General features: G+C 40.8%; 1 protein-coding gene across 1 annotated transcript; it reads left to right on the forward strand.

Moving 5' to 3' along the window:
• Nucleotides 1-3,313: 3,313 nt before the first annotated feature.
• Nucleotides 3,314-21,469, forward strand: LOC139728053 (sorting nexin-19-like). Its single transcript, XM_071639016.1, has 10 exons — nt 3,314-3,885; nt 5,262-5,457; nt 6,070-6,220; nt 7,092-7,189; nt 12,405-12,524; nt 13,305-13,598; nt 16,283-16,608; nt 18,254-18,441; nt 19,594-19,681; nt 20,254-21,469. Exons 1-10 carry the CDS (start codon nt 3,533-3,535, stop codon nt 20,348-20,350), a joined length of 1,911 nt encoding a protein of 636 aa, XP_071495117.1. The 5' UTR covers nt 3,314-3,532; the 3' UTR covers nt 20,351-21,469.
• Nucleotides 21,470-21,704: the final 235 nt, after the last annotated feature.

Raw genomic sequence — 21,704 nt, forward strand, 5'->3', positions numbered from 1 at the left:
CTTTAACAGCAAACGTCTTTTTACAAAGGATTTACGGCATTCGACCTGTTCGCGATTAACCTGACACATAGCAATCAGCAAGGTAAACGTCCCAAACCGTATACGTGTGTGCAGGCCTAAATGTGATCTGTTTGTATATCTACGTGTATGTGTGTGTGGTGGGGGTGGTGCGGGGGTGGTAGTGCTTGTGTTTGATGGTGGAAGAATCCGTCGGACGGAACGCTCCGTCAAAGTCTTGAGTTTTTGATTACTTTTCCTTTTATTTCTTCACAAAAAGTGTGTGTGTGTGTGGGGGGGGGGGGAGGGGCAAGGCTGTAGCCTTCCCCCCCCCCCCCCCCCTCCGGTCCACGGCTCCTGTTTACGTAAAATTAATCCGCTTACCGACGATGGGGGATTATCTCAAACATTTAATTGTTTGAAAGCACGACGAGCGCATTCTTTGCAGTTTTGTGGGCCGTCTAAACAATGAAGAAACAAAATCCTGTGGAAAGAATTTAGTTAAGGCCAGCCAGCCAGGGGGAGTTGCCCTTGTCTCGACCTTTGATGCAATATTGCATGCCATGCATGTGATTTTTTGTTTACATCGCACTTACACAGTACGCAGCATGTACATATTTCATATGGCAAGCCTTCTAAGAATGTATTGTCATTCGTCATCATTATTATTACTCAGAAGTCCATAGACATAAAAAAATTGAATACGGTAGGCTTACATGTGTTTTTGATGAGAAATGAAAATATTAAAGGTCCTAGCTGTTTACCTTTGGGAACAGTGATTTAAAAAAAAAATTCAAGATATGACATTTAATGCATAATTATGTGTAGGTCTGTTGTACCACAAAACATCCTATAAATTTTCACGATAAGGACCAAGATAATATACAAGGGGATCGATATCTGTATTTTTCTCAATAAACGTTAACTGTAGACGGCTTAGTCTGGAAGCATTTTTTATTATACCTATTGTTCACATTTTGCATATATAACAATACGTAACATCGATTTTACCGATTAAGATTTTTACAGTGATTGTTTCTATTCCTAACTCACATTTAAGAACTATTTTAAAGCACTAATGCTGGATGTTTGTTTCACCTGCGAATGGTAAATATTATGCCTTTAAGCCTACTTTGGATCAAAACTTTGATTTTTGCAGCTCAGAATCGGTTCTTGATATGAAATTCTTGATAGAAATATAGAAAGAGACTGACAATAGGAATTTTATTCTACAATGTCATGAAAAGGATTCTTGAAGCAGAAATAATTGATAGCAATCAAGCGTTCGTGTTGTTTCCGAAGATTTTAGAGTGAAAATTCGTGACATCAATCTATCAAATACAATGTTTTCAACTGCTTCTTCGTGCTATAGGCCTAAGTGATATTGGACTTTGAGTGGAAATATATATATTTTTTGCAAGATCCAAATTATGATGTACAGGGCTGGGAATATGCTCTGATACTGATAATTACATTAAAAAACAGTCGTCATTAAAACTGGCTAATCACAACAAATCAATAGCAAGAAATAATTCACTTTAAAAAAGTAATTAGGCTGATACATCTAGCACATTTTGCAAGCCACTGATGATCGACTTCTCGGTCAGTGAATTACATGCGTGCATTCACGTAAAAGAACGAATCCCATCCAGACATGGATTTTAATGCTATGAAGGCTTGCCATATATAAATCCTGCCCTGACTCATTTCGCACAGCCTACGCAGTACGGGGCGCGGAGTATCGGCAACCCAACTTTGTGGATGAATGAATGCACAAGGGTGCCGTGTTCATTCACTCGGCGTCGTCCCTTCTCGCACGCGTCGGCCCGGTGTCGCCGGGTAGAAGAACTAGGAATTGGGAGTGTGAACTGAGCTCTGATCTGGTCTATTTATCACGGCCATAAGTGAAATATGCTGGAATGACCAATTTAGAGAGCTAAACATGGAGCTGCTGCAGAGCATGAGCGAGAAACTACGCCTCGTTAGAAAGTTTGTTGGAGGTCTCAATACAAGACAGAGGATAATCGCCATCATCTCTGCGCTGGTTTTTGTGTTTGTTTCCATCGTGACGGAGGGGCTGACATTCATGCTAGCATGTGGGACTGCGCTGGGCGTCTGGGCTGCTACGCGGTTGAGAAACAGGCCAGCTGTTTACAGGTGGGACAAGTTAATTCCTCTGTTGCCTCACCTGGCCAAAGACAGGCCTCTGTATGCAGTAGAACAAACTGACCATGGTCAGGCAGTAGATCGTGCTGTCGATGATGACGCTCCAACTATTCTCCAAGATGAGATTGCCGAATACATTCGCTTGATGATGAGAGATTTTGTCATGGAGTGGTATCGTCTGCTGAGTGACGACGATCAGTTTTCCCATAATGTTTTCATCCATTTCAAGGCGCTGGTCAAGAATGGCAGTATTCGTTTGTCCTCTGTTGATAGGAGACACTTTGTCTGCAGCCTTCTGCATGAACTTCGCGCCCATGTCGATATTTACAGGCGACTTCAAACCAGTCGATCCAGACTGGTAAAACGGTCGAATCATTCCATCGTGTCCATCTATGAAACCTTTGCGATCCTGCACCCTGCAGTGCAGAACGTGGAATCCGAAAAGAGCTACCTCTCTCAGATGGCCAATTGCCTTATTTTGGCGCTCTTACCTCCAGACGTTATATCTTGCTCAACTCTTGTGCTCCTCCTGCAAGATTTCTTGATGAGCAATGTTCTGCAACCATTGGTCGATCTTGTCTCTGATCCCGATTTTGTGAATGAAGTCTTCATCCTCCTTTTGACTGATGAGCCATTACTACATCATGTAGATCAACCTCAAAACAAGAGCTCCTCAAGTGATGGGAAGAATGGTGGTAAGGCAGCATGTGAAGATGGTCATGATGATGATAAAAAGGTATACAGGGCTCTTTCTGACAAAGACCTTCGCCAGATTCGACAAACCAAGAAGGGCAACACAAACGATGAAATTCCATCATGCGAAGCACGAGGGAGAGGTGAGGGGAGTGATTGTGAGGCCAGTAGAGCTGACGCTGATGAGAAAAAGACACTGGAATCCAATGAGCAAAATGTACCTCAAGCCGAGTCCAAAGATCTTCTACCAGAGGGAGCAGAATGTTTATTTCAAGAGACACAAGTGAAAAATGAAGCCTGGGACAACCCCTCACATGTAGTGGAACCTCCGAGAGTGTGTGTAGGTCCCGATTCCGAGCTCACTCACCTAATGACAGTGCCAATGACGATGATGGAGCCAAGCATGCCAATCACGAAGGCAGTAATTGGCGTTGATGCTCACACATCGAGTCCAGGTGTTCAAGAGTCGCTGGATGTTACATCTTTGCAAGATCAGGATTTGGACGTAGAGTCAGAGTCAAATGGGAAATCAGCGCAACAACTCAGATGTCACAGACGAGCAGCCTCGACAGGTTCCAATATATTCCACCTCAGAAGCGCCATCTCTGGACAGGCGAGCTCATCCGGGTCCACCCGTGATGTTGCAGAGAACATCGTGGATGCTGACTGCTCCAAGATGGTAACCAAGGCAACAAAGTGCGAGGGGATGAGATCGTGTTTCAGTGCAGACTGCCTCACCCAGTTGGATGGGGGCGTTTTCCTCACTCCTTCAGAGGAAAATCCATCTGCCTCGGTCCAAAGTATTCCAAAGAACTCAATTGCAGACTCGTGCTCATCCATTTCTGATTCTGAAAATGTAGTGCCCCTCAAAGTGCAATTCCTCATGGAAGATACCGACATGTCTACAGAGGAGAGGACAGGGCTACAGGAAGTGAAATCAACCCCCTCAGGTGAACTTTCCAGTGACACAGCAGAGGATGATGGTCAAGCAACTCAAACAGAAGTGAGCTCTTCAGCGCTGTCAACAAAGTAAGAATCGCCTTTGATTTGTAAAAAGTATTATGAAAAGTGCAAAGCCCCATGAGGGATAATGTCATTTTTCATGAAATCCATCCTGTAATAGCCACAGATCAGTAAGGCATGATGGGAATGTTTTGACCATAAAAATATACATTTTCCCAAAGAGAAAATATTTATGATACAAGTTAAAATGTTTAATCATATTATTATCTCTTCTATTATGCATGCGTGAATTGATGTACAATGTGCAGTTATGCATTCAAAATTTACATTAAAGGGACTGTATACAGTACTGGTTCTTCTTCTTCCAAGTTAGTGCATCCCTCTTGCAGAGTATTGTCGCACTTGAGTACAAAAAGGGTAGTGCCGTCACAGAAACACGCATGTGGAGGTGCAGAAATTAACATGAAACTAACTAACGTGCAAGTAAAAACCAATATTCTGGTGGACTATCGTAAATTGATGGAAGTGAGGCAGCTCTTGAAGGCTTCAACAGAAGGAGCCGTTACTGCTGCAGCTGGTAGGCTGTTCCATAGCGGGACCACACTTGGGAAAAAGCTATGCTGGTAGGTTTGGATCCGGCAGTGGTGCTGTCTCATTTGGAGATCATGACCTCTGGTACCCGATGCAGGATACATGTAAGGAGGTGCAGCTGCAATGGCTAAAAAACCGTTCATGATCTTGTAGAGCATCAGAACTTTGTTTTCAGAACTTCAGAACTTGGTTGAGGTGGGGATTCATGTTTTGAACATTCCTAAATGAGATAATGAGAAACCTCTTATAAGATATGAAAGAGCATGTAATATTAAGAAGGATTCAACGTTTATTTGATGAAAATTGGTTTTCAAATGGCTGAGATATAAATCCAAAAAAGTGATAATAATAAAAGGCGACAGGCCACACCTTTTATTAGGATCTCTCTGTGTCACTTTGTTTTGGGATATCTCAGCCATTTCAAAACCGATTTTCATCAAATAAACTTTTGATACCCCTAAGAATTGCATGCTCTTTGACAGCTCACAGAGTGGTTTCTGAATATCTCGCAAAAAGTTAAAAGCTAAATCCTCCCCTTGACCAGAACTGTACACACCCTTTAACCAACTAGACTTAAACTATAAATGATCAGTGTACATTATGGCTGATGAGTTTTGATCTTCACTATAGTTAGTTCAAATTGCCTTTATTACACACTTGACAATTGCGACATGTAGCTCAACTTTCCCTTTTCTGATGTGTGAAGTTAAGTTTAGAGGCATGCTGCTATTAAAGTGATAGTAGTAGCAGTGAGTTGATTAGTATAGAAATTATTTACATTTGTAGAGTGATGAATGGAAAATGGTAGTCATAAATCAATGATTCTTTCTGACTTTAAATCACACCCACAGACCTCTAACTCTGCTTAGAAGCAAGACTGAGCCCGCTCTCCTCGACAAGCCACCCCGCCCCAAGGCAGCCCAGTCTCCTGGGGGAGAGATACCTCGAGAGTGGGCCTCGTGGAAGATAGCCGACCTCTGCATCCCGACCACCAGCTGGATGGGGGATCCCAGTGGGAAGAAGCCCATTGTGTTTTTCATCATAAATGTGAGAGTGAATCCAGCATACAATCATATATTGCTGTATTACTCAGATGATCTGTAAACCTACAGTATGAGGTGCAACTCATGCATATCAACCATTAACCTATTGAGGACAGACTGATTTTGCTACAACACGCATATCCCATAAGACCCCTGCCCGAGTATACTACTCGGGACTAGTCCTCAACTGGTTAACAAGCACTAGTAGAGCACATTTGAACCTGTGTCCCGTGGCTTAGCACTTGACTGACTTGACTTGCTTATCAGAGCTTTCTGTCATTTATAACACAACATTGTCATTCTGATGTCAGTCGGCTTGACTTATATGCTTTGAGTTTTAAACATAATTTCAAAGGCTCAATCAGAAATGTGAGCGTGTACATACAATGTACATGTTCCAATCGCCAGGTGCAGCCTTTCATAAACTTTGCTATCCTCTGTTTAGCAATGACTTGTTCATTGCAAGATTTTAGTATCAAGCTCAAAGTGTGATGAGTTTCATTATGAAAAATGTAAGTTTGAACCGCAACATCATAACTGAATGACAAGTCATTCTTTCATCCAAATCACAGGCATGTTATATGTTCCGTTTTTGCCTTTATATGCCTGTCCATAGTACACCCTGCTGAAGAAACCGACCGTGTCAGATGATTTGGATGTCACCTACACCAGTACGACCAAGCAGGAGGTGAGGAGACGCTACAGAGAGTTTGTCAACTTGCATGCCAGGATCAGCAATAATCCTCTTCTCCGGCGACACCTGAAAGGTACTGATGTGTAATACCCCTGACACCTACTATTACGTGTGTAATACCCATGAGAGGTATAAAGTATATTACATCTGTATGACCTCTGATAGGTATATTACACGTGTAATACAGTACCAATGAAAGGTATCTTACACGTGTAATACACGTAGTATACCCCTGAAAGGCATATCATTTGTGTAATGAACAGTACCAGTGTATTGCACATACAGCTACACCGTTAGTACACTGCTTCACAATACCTCTTTGTCATTTCAGCACGAGTTTTCTTTGTGGAGCATTGAAACATTCAATTCAAATTGCAAAAGTAGAAAAGTATTGCACACATCACTCTGTTTACATGCATGTATTACCTCATTGAAATAGTTTTGAGAATAATCCTGTGGATTGTGCTGTGGGTCAGATTATGTGCACCAGACTCTGAATAATTTGCAGAACACTGTAAGGAATTACTTCCCCAAAAGGAGAAACAATGTAGCTGGTTTGCCAACAGACTGTTCTATTCATGTTCTATCAATGCTGTTGTGGCAAGTTGGGTCAAAGACTTGTTGAAGAAACTGGGTTTCATTCTAAAGCAGTAGATCTTGCCACTCATTTAAACACAAAGGTCTGCAGGAGTGAAATTGGAAAAAAAATCCTTTCCCAATGTAATTCACCTTGATAAGTAACAGGAAATGTACATGTATAAACCTATGAGATCACAAGCTTGGGCTTGTTAGCAGGCATTGTCCTATATCATCATAAAGTAAAGTAAGTACAACAAAGTAAAATCAAGAAAGTGCCAGGGCTGTTTAGTATTACATGGGCAGCCTCTATGATTGGTCATTAATGCTGAAATCCTACCATTCCACTTTTCCCCATCGTGTATCAGGTCTCAAGAATGTGCCCAAACAGTCTGTGCTGCCCCTGGCGAGACCGGGGGCAGCCGCCGAGGAACAGAAACGGGTGTCCCTTGAGAGCTACCTGATGGTGAGATTTTTTTTTCTTTTTTTTTTGTCATTTATTTATTTAATTTGTTTGTTTATTTATTTATTTATTTATTTATTTATTTATTTATTTCATTTTTTTTAGGGGGGGGGGGGCAGGGGTTACTTTGGGGTGCATTCTTGTTGTATGTGCAGTATGTATAGTATGCCATCATTTTATGTATTAAATGCAATACCCAGCTTGGTCATTTACAATGTATATTATACAATGTGCAATGCCTTTTAAAAGATTCTAGCTATCTGATTGGTTGATTGCCCATCGTGTGACACGCAGTTAAAAGTACCATTGCATGGTTGCTGTTGAACCATGCAATTTTGTTCGAGCAAAAATTGAAATCACACAGCTGATGTCACTAATGTGCATTGACTCCTGTGCAAACTCATGATAATATACAAATGATGCACAGGATAGAGTGTGTTAGTGAAGGTGCGGCGCGCTCGAGAGTATTGACAATGGTGCGACATGCACGAGGCGCAGCCGAGTGCATGTTTGCAACCGTTGTCAATACTTGAGAGTGAGCCGCACCTTCAATAACGCCACGAAATAATCCTGTGCATCATTTGTTTTATAAAATGGGTCGAAAACTAACAGCATTATTCACGTACCTTTGTGGGTCAATACCAGTCAGCTACATGTAGCACTCGCTCAAAAGTCAAGATGTCCGAAGATGTTCGTCCCAAACATTTACGCACGTCGCACTCGGAAATCCCGCACATAAGTACTGTACGTACGTAAAAGAGTATACGTACGCCACGTACTGTTATGCACAAGAAAGCTTTAAAGGCCGCCGGCTGTTGTGGCAGCCCGCGGCCCGAACTAGAAGTTGTTTACAGGATTGACAGCGCGTATAGTAGCGCGTGACGCACTTGTAACAACTGATTGAGTGCGCACTGCTAGTGTAAACATTGTGACGTATGTCAGGCCAGGGAGGTGGAAGAGAGACTCTTCTTAGTGCATACCTGAAGAAATTAATGCACGCACACGTGACTCATTTCAGCGCTTCCAATTGGCTACATTCTTGAACCCATTTTATAATATGATACAACTGTACTTTTTGTATGCTTCATGCCTCTGATGTCACAATTAACATACCTTTGCGGCATGCTCACAGTCAGTGACAAGCGGCACACTCAATCACTCATTTTGCTTTCAACAACTTCAACAGATCGCTCTCATTGGCGTATGCCTGACTATGACTGTGTCATCCATATGCCTTGAATCAAGCAAAAAAAAAAAAAGATAAATAAAAGATAAATAAATACATTGTTGCCATATTCTGTACTTAATTCAAGAATTGATGTGGACCACAGCTATTGATGTCTGAGGTGTTAAAGTGCATGGTCTTTATTCATGCAGTGGAACAAGATTTTGTTCTTGTGACCGTGATTTATTATATTAGCAGCTTTCTGTGAAGTACATGTATTGGAGGAAACTTCCCGTGTAGGTTGATATACAGTTTAGTTTTAGCTGGTTTTGTAAATTGTAAAATATGGATAGCAAGATATGAAAGTAATATCTACAGCAAAATGATTACATGTAGTTCAAAAGAATCCACTCATAATTCTTCTTTCTCTCTCTCTCTATTGGGCTCGTATTGATGGCAAGATAATTTATGTTCAGAGAGAGTTGTACATCCTTTACATTAGCAGATTTTACTGAAACTGAAAGTGAAAGATTTATCAGTATGCCACTTACAATGTAAGTGGATCCTAGGGAAAAAAGAGTTAGATGCAAAACTGTGGAGTGTGTTATTGTGATACATGTATGCTACAGCTTAAAGGTCATGTTTCACAGAATGCCTTACATTGATATGCAGACACTTACACATCAAATACCCATCAATCATGCTTTTCCAAAGGTTCATATACACGTAGGGTCAAGTCATTTGTGTTGAAGAGGAAGACACTTCAAAAATTACAGTTCAACAAACTACAGAAGCACTTTGAGAGCGCAAACTTCCACCAAGTAGCTAATTTCCACCACTGATCTTGTTCTTCCAAAGAGATCAGCGATTCCACCCTTGTGCATGCTGAAAATCGTCTGATTTCCCAATACCTGGTATACGTTTACAACATTACGTGTAGAAGCCTTTTTCTAATAAATGTCGTCAACATCCAGCTGTGCAGCGCACCTCACCCCAGCAGAAACTAGAGCATGCACTTCAGTGCACTTATATGCAAACCTCAAAAAATGCGCAGCTTGGACTCCCAAGTTTATTTGACCCTACCTGCCAAAATATCGAAAATCCTTCATAAAATCCAGCAAAATTCCTGGATCACTACCAAAATTGAATCATCTGTTCCTTGTGTCATTCTCAACCTGTTCTGTAAGTTTCATCTAAATCTGTTGTTTAGTTATTTTACACACAAACAAACCAACAAACAAACCAACTAACAAACAACTGCGATGAAGACATTTGACCTTCTCCCTAGTCAGAGGTAATTATGTGAAATATATGTCATCCAAATGCTGAAACTACAGTGTAGGCAGAACAAGCTGAAATATCATGTACAATATATCAAGTATTTATAAAGTACTAAGGCTCAGTATAGAAACCAAGTAAAAAAGGCGATATAAAATGAAGAGCTGTCAAGATCGCTTAGCTCATAAATTAAAATCTTATTCAACTACATTGTACATGAAGGAAGTTAGAAAATCAAAGTTATAATTAATCGTGGCAGAAAAGTTGTGCATGTCAGGAAAAAAAGATTTGTGTGTGTGTGTGTGTGTGTGTGTGTGTGTGCGTTATGTTACCCCAGTCAGGTGACATTTTAATGCTGAAGGCTTGGAAAAAAATCCAACATGTTGGCCATGTGATAAAACATTCTCTTAGTCAAAGTGACACATTTTCATTCTGAACTTGAACTACATGTAGTTATCTGACTTTGCATGTCTTCGTTATATCAGATAAGAGTAGGCAAACTCTAGTATGACCTCTCACCACAAATGCCTGGATTAGTCACCAGATATCCATTCTGATATGTGATATTGTTATAGTCTAATTCTCCAGACGCAAAACTCTAAAGTGATTTATAATTTGTCCAACCTTATATCTGAAAACTAACTGCACAAGCTGTTAAAAACCAGCCACCAATAAGACAATCATTGTTTACAGGAAACCAGCTCTGAAGGTTCTTCTTTGAAGATTAATGCGACAAAGCGTGTACGGCACATAATTTTCTAACAACGTACAGGAGTAACATGTCTTATATATTGCACAATTTTGTTAAAATCTAAAACATTGATACACATTGAATTAATGACAACTGGTCATGAAAATGGCATCTATTTGGTTTTCAAAAGAAAAAAAAAATCAACAACATGGCTATTCCTTTTTGCAGCCGATTCTTATTATCAATTTGCAATCTCGTAATTTCTGATGCCTGCTTGTGCAAGTTTACCAGAATACTACAACAGAATAGAAGACTAACGGGTCACAGATGCATGGGTGAACATTCCTGTTTGCTTCTCAAGTGTCTGTAAACACATTAAGTAATCTCACATTCATCTCGGGATTTGGGAATGTTTGTACTACAGACACAAGAAGTAGACATGATTCAAGCCGCATGTATTATGTATGCACGCGACTGTGTCGTATAGTCATATTTCAACTCCGATAACAATAAATATTTTGAGAAGAGTGCAATTGTGGCGGGGAACCCTTGGCATCAGACCAGGGTTTAGCTTGCTCACAGGATACTGGTCCTCTTCCTGTATTCAAGGTGCCGCTAGTTGGACTGATGTCCCAGAGCCTGCACTTTGGAACATTTAATAACAGACATTGTTTGCTCAACATATCGGGGAGTGCCTGCCATGTCCGCGTTGTGAAATGATAGTTTCGGTTTTTGTCTTCATTTTTTCCCCCCCCTCATGCCAACTGACAACAATGCTCTTGCAATACATGGTTCTTGGGGAAATTTGAATGCCCATTGTGTTTTAATATGTTGGCAGTCATATATGGTGTCTTTGTGTCTGTGTTGTTTAGCCACTGTATGGCAAGGTACTCCACATACAGTAGTTAGCTTATGTTACCAAGTTTTTTTTTTGTCAGCATCCAACAATCCATCTGAACTTGACCTAGTTAAAAAGTTTAGTAGGAAGCTCACTCGGGTTCAGCAATATACCACAGGCCAAGAGGAAGGTTATGGTGACACAATCGGGTAGATCAGGGGGGTGTTTCATCAACGAGTTCGTCAGAGGTTTTCACCGACAAATTTGCTATCAGCCAATCAGACGCAAGGATTTCAGTAGCTTTTAACAGTTATCAGTGTAAATCACTGACAAAAAGTTTCATGAAACGGTCCCCAGGTAATCTCTATTCATTGACACCTAGTTTCCAAACGTATTATGTGCTACTCACCCAATTCGGTGAATGAAAGACAGTAAATCATAGGGTTTAATGTGATGATCTTTTATTGTGTACATTCTGTGTTAAACACAATATAAGTCACGTTCACACTACCGTGTAGTTTTCCTCCCAATAACTTACAGAAGTTTGAGCATCAGGTCAAACTACAGACAAAATTATGCATAGTTTCAGTGATACCAAACTACCCATGGTTTTGAACTCAAACCGGGAAAAAACTGCAAATGCACAGCAGTGTACAAAACAAAGCACAATGTGGTAAACCATATGGATGGATCTATTATCACATCACAAACTTCTCGAACTGTCAGCCGCACACGTTCACACTACACAAAAGTACCCATACATTTTGTAGTTTCACGAGAAGTGAAAAGCTTATCAGGTGGAGGAAGTTTCACTGGTTACGTCCCGAGAAGTTTGTGGTCACACTGCTCAAACTACGCGAAGTAAAATATCGGGTAGTGAAACAAGGTGTGGTTTCCCGCAGTGTGACTGCACATTGTTAAAGATTTCATGCTTTTAGACAAAACTACCTGTGTAGCAAGGAAAATGATGATGTTCTATCTGAATATGTGAAGCTAGCCAGGGTGGAAAGAAATATTTTTACATAAATTAAACACAATATGCAATATTGGAGCAAGAGTGATGACAGTATATAGTGTTTTAAATACACTGTGCTCTAGACTGCACAAGACAATGTAGTTCCTGTATTAAAAGCATATATACTTTTTATGGTGCATATGGTCCGTTGTTGCATCTACTTTTGTTCATATTGAGTGGAATCAAAATAATTTTACAGTATATTTCCCCTATAATCTTTGGCATGTACAGCAAGTGCTTGACCGCAGGATACTCCACAACAGCCGAGAGATAGCGGAGTTCCTTGCCATCGATGGCGACGCCCACATTGAGTTCGTGAGGAGACCAAACCAGACTCCCAGAATAGACAAGGTGAGAGGGGTGATGTAAACATACATTCAAATAAAAAGAAAAAACACAGACAAAATGAAAACAACTTGTATTTAATTTTTGAATTCCATTGCCGTATGTAAGAGGACACCCACCTGAAGTCAGTCCTGGAAATTATGCTTTGATGAGAAATTTGTGAGAGAAATTAGAGTGCTGTATACAAAGAATGTTTCTGAACAAATCATTGTTTACTTTCAGATATGTTTCGATGTATATAAATATTGTATACCGGTACTCTTTGCTGAAATTTCATTAAATGTCAGATGCCATTTGGACCTGTGTTTTTTCAGACATCTGTGCACTACCTCCTGCTTGACCAAGTTGCAGAGAAGGTTGTTAGATCATGTACAAATTGTCTATCAACCAAATACAGAGGCATAAACTATTGCTGTGTTTGTTTGTTTTTTTTACAGTATTTTGTACTTTTCCCCCCAATATTCTGTGGGTTTCATGGAGAATACTGTCCTTCCTAAATTGTATTATTACACCTCAATTACAAGAAAGGTATAGTAGTTTTCAAACCCCCCCCCCCTCAAAAAAAACCCCAAAGCACCAAAATGTGTATAATATGCCTATTCAGTCCTCAGAATACTGTAATGCTCTGTACAAGGTTGACGTCACTGCAGTTAGATTTTGCAGTTTGCCTAGTGTTTTGATTTCTTCATCAGAAATCTTTGAAAGCTTTTCATTGAATATGACTATAGATTTAACACTGGGGATATGGAAATATAAAGTGTCCTGGTGATTATGGTTTCTCAACAGCTGCTGATCCGGCAAGTGACTGGGTTCGTCGGCCAGCTCAAGACCGCCCTCCCGCCGGCAGTCAAGCCCAAGGTAAATGCACCCCCTCCTGCCCCCCTGCATGCTGCTCCACCCCAGTCCCGATCTGCCAAGCATCAGCGTACAGCCCAGTCACGTGACCGCCGCAATTCTATTGCAGAGAAGCAGACGGGGCAGCCTGCTCTTGACCAACAGCCCCTCGTTGAAGACGAGTGGGACCTGGGTGTGGTGGACAGTTCGAGCGACAGACTTCTTGGTGTGGATGAAGTCAAAGAGGTATTACAAATATATCTGGAAGATACTGTAAGATACTGTATACGCCGAATATTTCGCGAGGTGTTTATTTTCGCGAATTTCGCGAGTCAGCTGCTATTCGCGAAATTAAAGACACGCGAAAATATTGACTCTAATGCCGAGTATGAATGTGACGCACGCGCATACAATTCTCCATTCAGTACAGGACTCCACGATCACGAATTTAACCACTCGCGAAATTGTCGGGAAGTCCCAATTCACGAAAATTTAGACTCGCGAAATATATAGCGTATACAGTACTAAGTATCCATAGGCAGTGGCTCGTGTTGTGGTTCTTTGTCTTTGTCAAAACATTCCTCAAATGTTCCACTTACACTCTGTTCATAAAATTGGCATTCTAGTAGCATCATCTTTTCTTGTCAGGTGACTGGTTGTACATCATCCTGACCAAGAGTGCAATTATCGTGCCATGCCTATGTTTGTGTTAACGTACAGCTGCCAACTGTCACACAATCAGCGTGAGACTCGCGCAATTCACCAGATTTTAACTGTCTCACTCTGATGAAAGAATTCTCATGCTGAACCCCCAAAACAAAAAAGTTGATGAAAAAAAAAGAAAATCCTCCAAATTCCCTGGACAATCCGAACATTCAATATGCCCAAGCCAAACTTTTGAGGTTTTCATGCAGGCACACTCTCTCTGTGTACACTGTATGTGTGGGAAATATTGCTATAGTAGTGCTGCACACTGGCACTAGTCTGATGGTCCTTAACCAGCAAAAATCACTGTCAGACCAGAAACTTTTTCAGGAATGGACCGATAAACCATGGAAAAAAACTAGGTACTTGATGGTCCGACAGACTGCTTGGACCAGTAGAAAAAAAAGTGGGATTATAAAGTTACTAATATACAGTATGTACTGTGTACAACATTGCTCCCTTTAAAGTGTAAAATTGTCAAAGGTCCCTACAGTGCAAAGAAGGTGGGGATGGGGGAGAGAAACCCTCACTCCAGGTTGGCAGCCCCGCAAATATTGATGCCGTGCATTCATTGATGCCCTTTTTTCAAAAGTCCAAGGCTAGTACATGCAATATGATTTTCTCTGTGATCTCTGTGTACGAGACCTCGGGTTATGTTTGTGGTTGAGAACAATGCTAACAGTTTCTTATCCAGGACACCGACCTCTTCCTTGGAAGTACAGTATGTGGTTGCAATAAGCTGGTGAAGTTGAGTATCACTTAGACTTTGAAACTGCAGGGCCATTAAGTAGCCACTAATTACAGTGAATTACCAAGTGGGTAGTTTAATGCTGCTGTACCATGGCAAAAAGCAGTAAGTGATATGCCAGCCGAATCTGAGGTGTTGATATGTGTAGATTGGACTTTAAAGGACAAGTTCACCTTCATAAACATAAGGATTGAGAAAATGCAACAATATTAGTAGAGCACATCAGTGAAAGTTTGAGGAAACTTGGACAATCGATGCAAAAGTTATGAATTTTTTAAATTTTTGTGTTGGAACCGCTGGATGAGGAGACTACTACAGCTTGTGAATCATATGCTTACAACAGTATAAAGAAAATGTAAAAGAAAATTCAACATATTTTCACTTTTTTCGCATAATAAAAGAGCACTTGACTTGCCTCTTTCTAAAGGCAGGGGGAATAATATTACCCGTAACATTTGTCGGTAACGAGACAGGGGAATGTGTACTTTTTTCAAAAGATGGAATTTTGTGAAATTCTCTTTATATTTTCCTTATATTGTTGTACGCATGTGACATCTAAGTTATTCATACACTGCAGTAGTCTTCTCATCCAGCGGGTACTGCACAAAAACTTCAAAAATTCATAACTTTTGAACGGATTGTCTGATTTTCCTCAAAATTTCAATGATGTGTTCTACTAATATTGCTACATTCTCTCAATCTTTATGTTTATGAAGGTGAACTTGTCCTTTAATACCCCGACACATTTTGCCCATATGCCAAGGTTTCACCGTTTGGTAAGGTGTTGTTATGTTGGACCAATATCGTTTAATGATTCATATACATTTTGCCCACGTATGATAAAAGACTCACTTTTTTTTGTCACATGCTTTCTTGACAGAGTAGGAAGATTCGCATTGCATGTTACCAGCAAACACAATTTATGAATGATGTAAAATTCTTTTTTCCCAGTCTGAATTACTACTCTGTGAGGAAATGACAAAATTTTATTTCTTTCAATTATGTTTGAATATTGAGGCAAAATTGCTGCTTTACCATTTTCTTTTTGTTTATTACTTTGTTGATTGGCATGATCTTTTAACTGTGTGGATTTGTAGTCAACACAACAAAGTTGGGCAAGATTCTCTGAAAATGATCCTTCACTACCAAAGCTGTAGGCCTACTGGGACGTATTGTAATGCACATTCACATATGTGTATGATAATAAAGCGTCACTTGCAGTGACCAGGTGACTTACATCAGGCAGACTGTAAAAGTATAAAACTGGAGTCGGACTCCACTTGTGAGCGGGCCGTCTCTTAAAGTTGTTTACCATCGCGAGCAAAATACATCAGCTCAGTTACAGGCTACTTAATGAGATTAAGATAGGGTTATCAGAGATGACAGCTATTACTTTTTTTGATGTATTTTGCACAGTTTTTGCCAAAATACAGCAGGACTCAAGGAAAGTGTTGCTCTCTTTGCGCTATGCCCCTAGTCCCACATACAGAAAGCCATGCGGCTGTTAGTAGCAGAGAAGCGCCTCGAGCTGGCTCAGTCAGCCCCACTGTCCCCGAACCTGGAGAGTGAGAAGACGTTCCTGGGGCCGCGATCGGCTGGCGACGGCTCCGACGCTCCCGACGCCCTGCCCAGGGAGGAGGGGGTGGCGACAAAGGAAAGGGGCAAGCTGGGGGCTGGAAATGTCGCCCTCTACCAGGCAGTGTATGGGGTGCTAAGCGAAGCCCTTTTGACTCAGCAGAGCTTCATTCTGGACAAGAACATGCAGAAGGCATTACAAGTTGGGATTGGAGGGCTGATTGATAGGTGAGTAGTGAGTAACCAGGAGAGGACGGTTCTTGGAAAAACGCTGGTTTTTCCCGTCCTTAATCCCTTGAAACATGCCAAGTAAAGCATATCAGAGCATTTTAAGGACAAGTTCACTTTCATATCACAAACTATTGTAGTCTCCTCAGTAATCCAGTGATGGTTGCACCAACATTTCAAATATTCATAACTTTTGAATGGATTATCTGATATTCCTCAAATTTTCACTGATGTGTTCTACTAATAATGCGGCATTCACTCAATCCACACATATACATGTATGAAGGTGAACTTGTCCGTGAATGGAACCGTGTGTTAGTTTTGTCTAAAAGCAGCAAAAAGTTGCAAGCCCTGATTTTACACAAGGACTAAAACTAGGGGCCCATTGCATAAAAGTTACTATTATGGTAACTTTACCATCCAGTGGTAACTACCATGGCAACAATACTCAACAGCCAATCAAAATCAAGAATTCCATGGAAGTTACCATTGGATGGCAAAGTTACCATAATGGTAACTTTTATGCAACGGGCCCTAGGTGAAGTGGATGGCCCTGGTAAGTTTGTAGTCTTTCATATTTTCCGAAAGAGCCATTCTTTTTCTACACTGTACATGATTCAAAAGTTTGGGATCATTATAAAATGAATAGGAAATTGTCTATTGATTCCTCTGCTCTGGTGAACTAATATCAAAGTGTGCACCACTCATTACATTTTCACCCCAGTTTATAGATCCATATATCTGTTGGAGGATTTTTTTTAGTACTGTCGAAGCCATTGCTGCAACCTCATTGACGAACCATTTTAGGATTAGGATTAGGGCTAGGGGAAGGGTCCGGGGTAATTGCCCAGGGGGTAACCGCCCTAGACCCCATTTTTATAACATATAGGAAGAAATGGTTCATCAATGAGGTTGCAGCAGTGGCTTCGACAGTACTAAAAAAACTCCTCCCACAGATATATGGATCTCTAAACTGGAGTGAAAATGTAATGAGTGATGCACACTTTAATATTAGTTCACCAGAGCAGAGGAATCAATAGACAATTTCCTATTCATTTTATAATGATCCCAAACTTTTGAATCGGGTTAAGAGCGGTTACCCCCTGGGCAATTACCCCAGACCCTTCCCCTGGCCCTAATCCTAATCCTAATCCTGAACCTAATCCTAAGCCTAACCCAAACTCCTAACCCTAAACCCAACCCTACCCCTAATCTTTACTCTAACCTTACCACTAACCAGTATTTAACCTGGGGGTAATTGCCCTCCGGGGGTAATTGCCTTGGTACGATAAAAATGGAATAGGGATTTGTTCTGCATACCACAGTTACTCTAAGACTCATGGTGGAATTTAAAGTAGCTTTTCTGTCAGTTAAGACCATGCGCGATGACTTTTGCTGTCATGATGTGATGATTATCAGGCTTTAGATGTTTCCATGAGCTTGCTCGAGCCTGGATTTTGTGTTGATTTTTTTAACCCTTTGAGGACGGTTTGATTTTGTACAACACGCATTTCCCACAGACACCTGCCTGAGTATACTCGGAACTCATCCTCAACGGGTTAAGCACCATCATGTATACTAAAATATTGTGTGTTTGTGGTGTCCTTCTCCCCCTCTCCCACCCCACCCCCATACCTCCTCCCAGGTGGTTAGAAAATGAGATAGGCCTTCTCTTCACCGAGGCCCAGTGGGGTTACTACCTCTCGCTGCTCCGAGAACTCTTCTGGCCCGGTGGGATGTGGCGGCCCAAGGAGCGCGAGAGCAAGTCGACGGAGGAGATGCTCCAGACCAAACGTGAGGCCCTGCACGAGCTCACCCACAACGCTGTGTCAGGTACGATGTTATTACTGTTTTCTTTTTGAAGCCAGGCAACATTTTGTACGATCAAAAACAACGACAATAACAACAACAACATCAACAACAACAACAACAACAACAACAACAGCACCAACAACACCAACACCACCAACACCACCAACACCACCAACACCACCAACACCAACACCACCAACACCAACACTACCACCACCAACAACAATAACAATAACAACACCAACACCAATACCACTACCAACAACAACAACAGTGACAACGTTTGACATTGCTTTACCTCATTACTGTATCTCCTTTCGTGGACATTGTAAAGCCAGTCAACATATGACAGAAAACGACAATGCTAAAACAGGACCATTCCTTAGTGAGGAACAATTTTATGTCATCTCGTGCTATCTGTAGCAAACATGATATTCATGTCTCCAGTCCACAGATTATGTGTACAATAGGTCATAAGGCATGGCTTTATTTGTCCTACTAATTGATGTCAAGACAACCCCCCCCCCCAAAAAAAAAAAACAAAAAAAAAACCCAAAAACCAAAAAAACCAAAACGAACAAACAAAAAATAACAAACAGCATTTCGTCTTTAGTTTCTCTACTCTTGGATCACAAGCCAAAATGGCCATTGTTCAAGATATAAAACTCTTACCCAAAGACTATCAGCTGATTACGCAGACAGGGAACCCTCATTATAATTAAGATTTTAAAAACCATGATAATTACATGTACCTTGTTATATCAGTTTTTATAATCAGGGTACAAAAGCAAACAAATATTGAGAGTTTTGTGAGGCAAAATAATCTTGTTGTAAGAAGGTTTTGCTTTCCCTCACTATTATGAGGTTTGGCTCTGGTTATGTGAGAGAAGGTGCTCAATTAGTAGTTGGTAGCCATTATAATTATGCAAGGAAATCTTGCCCACTGGAGATGAATAACAGTAGGTCGCCTCTTGTTGCATTAGACACACAGCACATAAAAGGGAAGGTCTGAAGTATTAATATATTGTAGAGATGGCCTTGAGCATTGAATGTGTGTTGTCTCCTCCAGTGGGTGTTGGTGGCTGCATAAGGAGCAAGTGGCTGCTGCAGACAGGTGATCACTATTGCAGGTTTGACCATAAGTTGTCCCATTTCCCGTTTCTACATTTCTAGTTGGCCTGAGCCTGCTGATAGGGGAGGAGGACCTGACAAAGGGTGTGTCTTTGGTGCTGGATTCCCTACAAGATGCAGAACTCAACAAGTGAGTGAGATAGACAACAGTCTGTGGGAATACGTACTTGGGTTGGAGGTTATGGGTGCTTCTTAACCCGTTAAGGACGAGTCCCAAGTATACTTGGGCAGATGTCTATGGGAAATGCCTGTTGTAGCAAGATCAGCCCGTCCTCAACGGGTTAAACATTAAATGTTCTGTAATTGTTTACATTGATGAAGGGCAATTTGTCAATCAGATGCAATAGAAATGACTGGATGCAAGCATCTATTCATTAATTTGAAAACTGTGGGAAATGGACACTTGAGGGAAAATGTTGAGTTTTGGATGATTGTGGAAAACATATTTGTTTAATATGCAATTGTTGAATTAATGTGAGCTGGATTGTTTGCATGTATGCCATATATTTTGTAAGTAAAATATTTCACTGAATGGAGAAGTGCTATCACTTAAAAGAAAAAAAAGGAAGTAATTTAGTGATTTACCACCCTGGAATCCCATTTTCTTTGCTCAATTTTCCACTAATAAATCAAAAACACTGCAAAATTTGTGTTTGTCTATCTTGTGTATTTTTTTTTATCTGTGTTTCCCTGCTCCCACAGACATCTCGTCTTTACATTCCTGGACCATGCCATGGACCAACTTGTGCCCGAGATCAGCGAACCAAAGTTCCAGGCCTTGCTTGATGCAATGCCATAATGAGTGCTTCCATTGTCTTGTTCCTCACCTGTACCACGTGCTGCAATCGCTTGTGTCAGGCGTTTAACCTTCTAGCTCCTAGACTGCCCCACTGCCTCCTTGAAAATCTACCCTTGGCTGGCCTGACGTCAGTGCATTTATACTGGTGTATGTTTGTTTGTTTGTGTGTTTATGTGTGTGTGTGTGTTCGTGTTTGTTTGTGTGTGTGTGTGTGTCCTTGCATGTTTCACACCATTCCTGCATATTGTATGAAATATATACATGTATTACTCCCTTCATGTATTTATTTAGTAGTAGAAGGCTTCATGATACACCACATATTATTCTTTCTTGGGTATGTGTGTGGCCCTGCAAAGGACCTACCCACTATTGATGTTTGGATATTAAAGCATGTTCTTACCGTTTTCAAGAGAATTATGTTTACCGAAATGTCGAGAGTGGGTAGGCCCTTTTCAGGGCCACATTGTATATACCCATGGAAGAGTATGTGGTGTACCGTGAAGCCTTGTACCACAAAATGTTATACTACCATGGAAACCTTCAACAATTTTATCTTCATTCATTTTAATAGTAGATGGTGACATTGCCAGAGACCTTCAGTTGTTGAAGGATTAGGCAGGTGCATGCAAAGTTGTAGATGTAACCTTGAAGTTGATGTATATTAGAGTCACTGCTGTTGGTAATGAGGAGAGCTATTTTCCTATGAACACATTGCCTGAAAAACAACCAAAAACAATTTATTGACCAAAGATATCATGTTTGCTTTTCTTATCCTGAACTGTTGAGTTTCTGGAGTTCAGTGATAAGAATTATGTGTGTATTACGATGTAGGTTTTGCTTGACAGTGGTGTTTGTCTGTTCTGGGTCAGCTATTGTGGCTCTCCAGTGTTAAGTCACTTGAATTCAGGGATAAAGAGATATGTACACTGTAGTGTCTGAGACTTTTCACGTGTACATGTACCACAAGTGCATAATTTGAATCATGATTCTAGTTATGCATCACAGGCATCTTTTTGGCATCATGTATGCAAACTGGAATTGCAGAGGATGATTTAGATTGTAATTCAAATCTTAATTCAAATGACAGTCTGGAGATGTTTTCTAGTGACAGTTTTCCAGAATGACAGTACGAAACAGTCGTGTGTAAGGATTGATCTCAAAACCGTGTTTTGATGTTTTTACTGGGGGGAGGGGGGGGGGGGGTGGAGGCAGAGCTTACAGTGACCTTTCAACTACTTCTGCAGAAAAGCCACACTGCTCAATTGCTTGCGCAGCAAATAAAGATAGAAAAATAGGTAGGTACTATTTAGTCAAAGTGTGTTCTAATTGCTACTCAGCAGGGATTGATATTCTC

This window comes from Diadema antillarum, unplaced genomic scaffold (genome assembly GCF_040938485.1).
Source record: "Diadema antillarum isolate AM-2024a unplaced genomic scaffold, OU_Dant_1.0 seq00000162_RagTag, whole genome shotgun sequence".
Classification (NCBI taxonomy): domain Eukaryota; kingdom Metazoa; phylum Echinodermata; class Echinoidea; order Diadematoida; family Diadematidae; genus Diadema; species Diadema antillarum.